The following is a 9,275-nucleotide window of genomic DNA, read 5'->3' on the forward strand; positions in this document are numbered from 1 at the left end:
ATGGAGTTTCATCTCCATGTCAAGGACTAGAGCAGTTTAGATTAGGTTATGTACTACGTTTATGTTTGTGCGATGAACTTCCAGTGAACTGTGGTGGCGAGAACTATGTTTATCTACTATGTGTGAATTATGCAGTATGGTAAGAAGGATCCGCTCTGCCATGCCTTCCGCGGTACCGCAAAATGGTTTTACAGTAGCCATTAAACAAAAATTGCGGTACCGCGAATTACAGGATCTGCCAGAGATGCACGTGTACCCCATGACAAAAACAAGTATACATCAAGGGCGCAAAATAAGCAAGGGGTGCTACCTGTTTGTTTTGGCTTTTGCTTTTGCTTTTGCAGCTTTTCCACTTTGCCAAAAAAAGCCATAGAAGCTCCTAAATAGGTGTTTTTCGAGCTTTTTTGGCTTGAGCCAAATAAGCTCCAAAAGCACCTATTTAGGAGCTTCTATGGCCAAAATGGAAAAGCTACAAAAGCAGAAGCAAAACCCCAAACAAACAAGGCCTATATTCTCCTGCAAAATGATGGTTGCACTGCAAGATCAAAAAAAATCAACCGTATACAGGAAAAATAATACAATACAGCATACAAACAGCACTACAGCCAATCTTCGAGTACCGGCAAGGCATACAGACCTGCACCCTGAAAATTGCACATTGTATGATCTGGCCTGTATAGCAAGCCACATCTTTGATCCTAAACCCATGGTGATGCTGTAAGCTGGTAGACATATCTCAAGTTGATGAGGCCTCCTTCAGCATTCCATCAGCTCCACTTACACTGCCATTGCCATTTCGAATGAGCTTTTCCTCTGAAGGTAGATTTTTCATTATTTTTCTAGTTGGTCCTGAAGCGTTCCACAAGTACCACACACGTGATTTTGGGGGTGGCACAGCTCCCGATACAGGAGCTACCAATCCAAGTTTCCCCTCATCTATAATGCTGTCAATTATTCCATAATCCTTGGCCTCCCAAGGACTCATGAAACAGTCAAACTTCGTGTCCTCGTCAATCTACAAGAAACAGCAATCAGCACAATGCAGTTTTCTGTTGCTGTTGGATAGGCAAAAGCATGGGCAACAAGTTCTGGAGGACTACCTGCTCTTCAGGCTTTCCAGTGATCCTTGACATTATCTTGTTGATCTTTATCTTCTCATAGAGCATTTCTGTTATCTGCAATCCCATCTCTGTGGCCTGCCACATGCATGAATCAACATATTACGCTTTTGAAGAAAGAATGGCTGTGAACTTGCAGATCAGGATCACCTGCCAGGATAGCACTTGCATGCTAGTCAGAAATGAAGATACCCCAGCCTGATTTCTAAAATGTAGGCCATCTGGCAGTCTTGTTCAGATACTAGGAAGTATAATGGCACGTTGTAACTAATACTTTCAAGTCTCACTTTTTCCACCAATTTCATCTCAAGTGTGCTATACGTTGCTCACACTAGGCCTCCCATCTCAGAACTTACAAAATAAAACATCATTTGAGGAACAGCGAACAACTTGAATGATGAATAAAGATAGCATATTATCGATATTCTCCATACTTTACCAGGATAGTAGATCACTAACCACTGGTCTAAGGAACCTGCATGTGCATAAGACCAACCACTGGCTAATATGAAACTGTTTCACTAATCTTAGCCAGAAGCAAATTGGATTATAACATGTGCACACTGATAAAGGATAAGAATCAATGTAATGCGTAGTGTGTTTGTATTGGGCCTCTCCGGCGGTCTATATGGAGTACAAAATGATAAATTTAGGTGCTTCAGGGTGTATTTATCAAGTATATTGCACATCCTACATCTAGGTAGGGTTCTAGTGCATCGTCTTCAAAAAGTAATGCATGGTTATGAAAAACTTCAATTTACTTTCTGGAGACAAGTTTACACTGAAATCTATTTATTTTTTCAATGAGTTTGTATTAACGGAAATGCTATTTGGCGAACGTTCACCTGGAGGCTGATGCTGGCGAACACCCTTCCTGCCATCTGATTTGGCCACACGGATCTTGGCGCAAATTTGACACCACGTCAGCTCCCTAAAAGAGTTCACTGCAACTGCTCTCCTGGCGAACGACCTTTTTACTTTTTTTCTTCAAAAAAAGTGCGGATCGAACTCATGCCCTCCTGCAGTATAGCTACGCGCACTCACTAGTTGGGCTACAGAGGTGTTTGTGAACACTTTGCGCTCAAACACCTTTTATGTATTCAAGTTATTTTGTTTTTATATTCATTTTTTATTTGAAAAAGAAAAAAATCCCTAAATTTCCCATTGTTTGAAAGAACAAAAATCCTTTATTTTTAGAGGTGATTTTTCCCCCTAAACTTGCCATGTGCATTTTTATTATATGTAGCATGGCAATTTCCATGTCTTTTTCAATGCACCCATGAAAATTTTTATTAAGAGCATGGCATTTTAATAATTAGTAACATGAAATTTTTATGATTAAGAGCATGTCATTTTTATTACTAATAATATGGCAGTTTTCTTATTAACAAGGGGCATGGCATTTTTTTATTGCATGGCAGGTTTTTTTGGGGGCTTATCCAGATAAAATATTTTCTCTAGAGGATGTCAGTTTTATAAAGTAGCACGGCAATTTTCAATATTTATTCAGAGCATGGCATTTTTACAAATTTGTGCATTTTTTTTGTTCATATGACATTTTTTATATAAAGGATGGCAGTTTTAAAGTTTAGCATGGCCGAAAATATCTAGATCACTCGACATTTTTTTATTTCAAAGTTTAACGTGGCAGTTTAGAAAAAACACTTAAATGGGCCTTATGTGTCTCAGGGTCACCCTGACACCCTACCCTGGCGAACGACCAGAAATGGTCGCTGGGAGCTGCTCCCAGGGCGAACTAATCGTCACATGGGAGCTCTCCCCTAGCGATCACTCAATATTAGGGTCAAGTGGGAGTTGCCAACAAAATGGGTCAAAATTAGGTTAAGGTGGTCGAAGAGTATGGTGGGTGGTGTATGCGAAAAGGAAACAAAGATGGCAAAATGGCAAAATTTTGATGGAGTCAAATGGTGGTGGAACCTATCTAAATTGAAGGTAGATGTCAATAGCTATGCAACGAGCTAAAGAAGACGAAATCGGACTCCCGATGTGAAAGTTATGACCGAAACGATGAAGCGGTGCCAACTGGGGGGGTCGTGCGCACAGGGTGTCCAGAGACTTTTCGGGGGCCGTGGGCATAGGGGTGGCTTAAATTTCACGATTTGAACCACAGATTTGAAGGGGAAAAGAAATTTTGGGGGTGAATTTCATGGTAGGGAGATGGGGAAGGCCAAGATCTACTTGCCAAACAACAAAATTGTGGATCAAACACAACAAAATCTCACAAGAACCAACAAATGGCAAAAAAATTGGTGAGACTATTTTTGGTGGGGATTTTCAAATTGGGACAAAAACAAACAAAATTAGGCTACAAAATGAAGGAGGTAGACTCCAAATTTGCGAGAACCTAAGCTCTGATCCAAGATGATGCAGGGTGGAGACCCTAATTGGTGATATTTCACGAATTGGAGGGGAAATCCACGAAGAACACAGGGAGGAATGTGGAGAAATCACAAGAGGAACACTCAAGAACAAGCACAACCACACATCAACTAGATTAACAAACACATAAGATCCATGAGGTACATGAACAATCAAAGGGAACAAGGATACATGGTAAGGTTCATCCCAAATCCAAGAGGACATGAGGTCTTGATGATCTAGAGAGATCCTTCTCCCATAGGAGGTCTTGATGATCCTATGATGGGGATCCTTCTCCCTTAGGAGGTCTTGATCCAAGGAAGAGGTAGATGAGCAAAGCTCTCTCTAAATTATATCATATCCTTTGCTAACCCTAACAAATGACCTAGGTACGGAATATATAGGTGGCTGGAGGTGAGGGACAAAGTGGAAGGGTAAAAGGGGCATTCCCCGTTCAGCTCACGGGCAGGCCCATGCGCACGAGCTAAAGTACCCCCGTGGACACGGGGTCCCGTGTGCACAGTACAGGCCCGTGCGCACAGAGAGGTCAGCAGCTCCAGCGGGTGCCTGTGCGCATGGGGTCTAGGGGGGCCGTGCGCACGGGGTATCCGGAAAGTCTCTGGATAGCTCGTGCGCACGGGGTCCAGAGGGGTCGTGCACACGGGGTCGTCTGTGCGTCGCTTCTTCTTCCAGTTGTTGGGCTCCTCCTTCCATGTGCCCTTCTAGCTCCTCTTCTCGGACTTCGTGAGGTTCCTTAGATCCTTGGCGGGGGTCGTCCACGTACCTAAAGACACACGTGGTTCCACAATGAGGTAGTAACCAAGTCCAATGGATATTCATGCCAAGCTCAATTGAGCTGATATGCAATGGCACATGCATGAGCTCTCATGCTAGGTCTACTTGGGGCTTGGGGAGATGTTGAGGTGTACATGAAGATGACCGTAGTTAATTACCAAAACAAGGCTAAAACCGATACACCCGCCCTCGCTGAGCGTCACGGAACATGACAGTCTCAAGGACACCATCAGCCGACCGAGCACACAACAGAAACAGCACATACACACCATCGAGGATAGAAATACCACTAAGATAGCACACATCATCATCACTCCTTGAGCAAGTGACTCAAACTTTGTTACCGACAACAACAACTGTGTGAAGCCGTACTAAGAAAAAACAATCAACAGGCCACAAACACTAGTGATAGGACTCAACACGTCGAGGACAAGGCAGCTCCGACTTCAACGATGAGCCTCGTATCAGAAAACTGCAAACTTTGTGCTGGAGACCGTCATACAAGAAAACCGCCTTTCTCGAGGCATAGTTGCCGCAATGCTGCCCGCAACACCTGTAGCTCTGACTTCACCGCTACACGACAAGAACATTGCACGGACAACCCAAAAGACCAACAAGCGATCAACGACAGAGGTCATACCGCGACCCAATTCCGCTCGTCACCACCATCATTGCCACACAAGTCGCTCAACTCCATCTTTGCTAGATGACGCCAACAAAGCAGCCTCAAACTATTGGACCCATCAGCCGGATCCGGCTCCGAGCCAATGCGCCCAAGAGGTAACACAACACCGAGCGTTGTCAAAGTCCGATCTTGTCCTGGTATTTTCCTGACAATATCCATCTAGGGGTAGCGCTGGTGTCGGAGATCCGGATGGTGCACATGAGGAAGATTTACCCAAGTTCACGCCCTTCGGTCGAGGTAATATTCTACTTCTTGCTTGTCTGTATTGATGATCTCGCCTCGCAGGGGGGGGGGGGGTAACTGCCACGCCTTATATGTCGTGGCTAGGTTGATAGGATTCCCAAGTCGGTTAGTATATGCCTAAATACAGAAGAACTAGCTAGATACGTAGCAAAGTTCTTGTCTTGCCCACCAAGGTGGCGATGCGCCCTGTATTGCCAGAGGAGTCCAAGGAATAAAGTTGGGGCACCCTGTGGTTGTTGGGCTTCTTCTGTCCTCTGGGGCATGGAATTGTCAGTAGCCCCAAAGCTCTTCAAGATCTCAGTTGTTGATACTTCATCTAAACTAAGGTTTAGAATCGTTTTCGGACTGAGCGCGCCTGCGCCTTGTCGTCGATCGGCAGACTAGCCTTGATGAGCTCAAGAAGTTCATGAAATAAGATGATTAGTAATTCATAGGTCTAAACAACCTCTATCCTCGGACGAAGAAGCCCGCGGCCGTTATGTGAGTAACAAGTTAATCGTCTGACTTTATTCTCACCAATTATCCTGAGCACGCCATGAATTCAGACAGAACTCCTGCAAGGTATCTAGCGTAGGAGTCGGTCATGTTGCTAGCAAGAGCCTATGGGAGGGATAACCTAAGAACTCTCATCCTAACCAAAAATTGAAGTCAAAATGCTTCTTGGTCAAATTTGTTGTCGTCTGACCTTTCGCTCGTAGGGGAGCAGACACTATGGATTCCCTTCACAGGAGAGCTTTCCAAGACTGTTGTAGAACCCTTGGTGGGTTGCCACCAATGGTTTTCCGAACAGGCAGAGCTATTCTCGTACCTTTAGAGCTACGCTCCGAAAGTTTGACGTCATCGGAGCGAGGCTCTGGCGATTTAACCACCATTAGGGTGCCCTGAAATTTGCATAGCTATTAGAGCTCAACTTTGAAATCTGCGTTTTATCAGAGTTGTTGCTCTGGCGAACTAATTGTCGTCAGGGTGATGCACTGGCATCTATGTCCCCGCCAAAGGTGCTCCGTTAGTCCAAGTTCAATCAAAGCGAACGACGGCGCGTGACGCCCCAGGGTCGGGCTTGAATAGATTGAACTGGTCTAAGCCCGTTCCAAGCAAACGGGAGCTCTAAGAGTCACCAGGTCTAATTGAAACAAGTCAATGTTGGTCAAAGGAGCACCAAGAGACATGCCAATTGTGTGTGACGTCAGCGGTTGCCATGCATGCCCATTAACCTCCTCGATCTTCGCACGTCATGGGATGTTTCGGAGAAATAGTGGGGCACATGGCAAACAATCGGTGACAGACGCTTCAATGTCTTTGGTCATGGATAACAAAGAGGGGATTTTTACCTTTTACCGCGCTCCATTGCTCTTGCATGGGTCTTCCTCGCACTGCATTAGCAAGCTTCGAGATTTTGGCTTCCACCAAATCCCGCGCTCTCACCACCCAACTCTTGCTCCGCTCAGATGCGCTGCAGCAAGGGCGAGGAGCAATTCGAGTTCCAAATCAAGGAGCCGCTTTGGGACTGCAAGGAGGAAGTTATCCCGTGGGAGACACTCGACCTTCTGGACTTCATGGCGTCGAACTTCAAGGAGTCCACCGTGAGCATCCACGATGTTGACCTCCACCAGGCTTCTATTGCTGGCGATTTTGACCCTACGGCACTCTGCACAAGGAATTGCTGCTTCGGCACCTCGCCCCGACGAGGCGGCTTCTCCACCGCAACCACCGTCTATGACCATTCGTAGCCCGTGCACAACTTGCGGGGGCTGCCCTTCTTCAACGTGTTGGAGCTGCACAATCTCAACCTCAGCTCGATCCTCCATGTGGCGATCTTCATCACGTCTTGCAAGTGCCTCATCAGCATCCGCCCCCACTTCAACTTTTGGCGCGCCTGCGTGAAGCCGCAGCCCCAAGTGGGCAAGACGAACGTTTGTGATGGCGCTATCTTCCAGATCCGGTTGGATCTAGGGGACAAGACAGACATCAAGATAGAGTATTTTGGAGTATACTGTGAACAAGTCGGTGAAGAATTGGCGGGCCACCTGGTTCTACATCGCCAATGGGACTCCAAGTCTGCCAAAGTTCACCATGACTCCTTCGGAGCCAAGGGACTACTTGTCGAGAAGCCAGCGACCAAGGTACTCCTCAAGATCAAGCGGCTAAAAGAGGGAGTGACCGTGTATACACTCCTAATGGCATTTCTGTGTCGCCGAATCCGGCCCCTAAGGGTCAGGTACGACTGCATACCAAAATATCCTAGTTAGGAAGACCCTAATACAATGATCAGCACTCCTACGGACAAGGAGGCCGTCAAAGCTAGGATCGCTAACTTCTTGGAGATCCCCAAGGAGGACCACGACCACCTCTACGTGCTCGGTGAGGGACGTCATGGGTTCAACACAGTCAATCCACCGCCAATAGGCAAGTATTTTTTCCTTCGATTGATTTTTGCTTCCTCCATCAAACTCTGACTTGGTTTTTACTCCCTTGGACTTTCGAAGGTCTTGCCTCTGACCCTCCACTGCCGACTCGTGCTATGTTGCACCACCCCGGTCATGCATCAAGCTATGCTGGCGCAGGCGGCGGTGAAGTCGAGTCCAACAGTGGTGCTAGGAAGGCGGCGTCATGAATAGTCTTCGAGGAAAACTACCGCTAGCGCGGCTGGCGAAGGGAAGGCGGCCCCACCTATCAATGCGCACAAGAGGAAGCCTACTATGGGATCCGCATCGAGGAACCCATGGAGGCTGTCCCCATCCGCCAAGCGTCCCTGCAAAGCCACTCTACGGCGGCCGGAGGTGAGCCTGCGGGCTGTGCCAGGCTGACAAAGCCCTCCTCCACTCTGAAAAGGAGGTAGAGGTTGGGCTTTAACCCGCCCAAGGCATCGCGTAAGTACCTTGCCTCTTGTTTGATATTTTATGTATTAATCGTGAATGACTAACACTTATTCTGCTCTGACAGCCTCGAAGAAGAGGAGACCGCTACGTGGAGCGGCAGCGTTGTGGCCGAGGAGCACTTGCAGACCAAGCTGCTGCCTCGAAGAGTTTAACTTTGATCATAGCCCTCTATATCACACAAACTGATCATAATTTTCTTCTTGGCACATCTACCTCGAAGAATTTAACTTTGAAATCACACTTGTTTGCCTCAGTCACATCACATTGTAGTGTATATTTTTTAAAATTTATTATATATTGAAAGCACATAAGGAATGCACGGATTATGCCCCCACAAATTTGACACCTCACGAAACAGTCAAGGTACTGTATCAGAAATAAGGTTTGTTAGTTCAATCGGTACTGGGCCATTTTAGTTTCCAGACTTCAACATAAGCTGTTTGATAATACGACACTACATCCATTAATCAAAAAACATACATATGATTTTTTAGCAAGCTAATTCATGATTCCATCACTAACTATTTGCAAAAATGAACTACATTAGGAAATCCTACCTTCCCACCAGCTCCCCCTGATGGCTGATGGATCATAATTCTCGCATTTGGCATGCAAAATCTCTTTCCCTTTGTCCCAGCAGCTAACAAAAATGCACCCATGGAAGCCGCCAATCCAAAGCAAACAGTTGAGATATCAGCCTTGCAAAATTTCATGGCATCATAAATCCCCATTCCTGGTAATTGATGTGGCAGAAGTTATACTAGAGCATACAACATCAATTAGAAAAGACAGAAATTTGGGAAATGGTTACAGAAGTTATCAACGAGTTGTAATTTCAGTCGGTTTAACTGTTAAGGCAGGCTAAGACACTCTAACGTCATACAAAAGGAAGGCCAAGAAACTTTGAACTAGAAAAAAAAAATCCATGTACAGAAGGTAGGCTAAGACAAGCTGAACTAAACAGATAAAGAAAGCTCACTGAGCTAGCAAGATTTCGATCAAATAAGTCGAAATGGTTAGCTTCAAGGAACCGTGCGGAGACGCTGAGCTTTCTATAAACAGCCTAAAAGTTGTGATGCTGTTTAGCAACTGCACTTGACATTCTGGTAAACAAGTCATGTGCTCTGATGTTTCAGGACATGCTTTAAATGTATTGGCATCTTGGCACCTCTGCAG

General features: G+C 45.8%; 1 protein-coding gene across 2 annotated transcripts; it reads right to left on the reverse strand.

Annotated features, from left to right (window-relative positions):
• Window positions 1-480: 480 nt before the first annotated feature.
• Window positions 481-8,863, reverse strand: LOC125543807 (ATP-dependent Clp protease proteolytic subunit 3, chloroplastic-like). 2 transcript variants are annotated; one of them, XM_048707280.1, is made up of 3 exons: window positions 8,657-8,863; window positions 1,101-1,196; window positions 481-1,015 (listed from the first exon to the last, which is right to left on the reverse strand). In XM_048707280.1, exons 1-3 carry the CDS (start codon window positions 8,828-8,830, stop codon window positions 737-739), a joined length of 549 nt encoding a protein of 182 aa, XP_048563237.1. In that variant the 5' UTR covers window positions 8,831-8,863; the 3' UTR covers window positions 481-736. The 2 variants fall into 2 exon arrangements, with proteins under 2 accessions (XP_048563237.1, XP_048563238.1); XM_048707281.1 differs by lacking the exon at window positions 8,657-8,863 and adding an exon at window positions 1,269-1,530.
• Between the last annotated feature and the right edge of the window lie 412 nt (window positions 8,864-9,275).

Source organism: Triticum urartu, chromosome 3 (assembly GCF_003073215.2).
Source record: "Triticum urartu cultivar G1812 chromosome 3, Tu2.1, whole genome shotgun sequence".
Classification (NCBI taxonomy): Eukaryota; Viridiplantae; Streptophyta; class Magnoliopsida; order Poales; family Poaceae; genus Triticum; species Triticum urartu.

Coding starts and splice junctions, on each gene's coding strand:
- LOC125543807 (XM_048707280.1), bottom strand. CDS start 8,830: ATGGGGATTTATGATGCCATGAAATTTTGCAAGGCTGATATCTCAACT. Junction 1,197..8,656: donor CAGGGGGAGCTGGTGGGAAG/GTAGGATTTCCT, acceptor TGCATGTGGCAG/GCCACAGAGATGGGATTGCA. Junction 1,016..1,100: donor CTGGAAAGCCTGAAGAGCAG/GTAGTCCTCCAG, acceptor TGTTTCTTGTAG/ATTGACGAGGACACGAAGTT.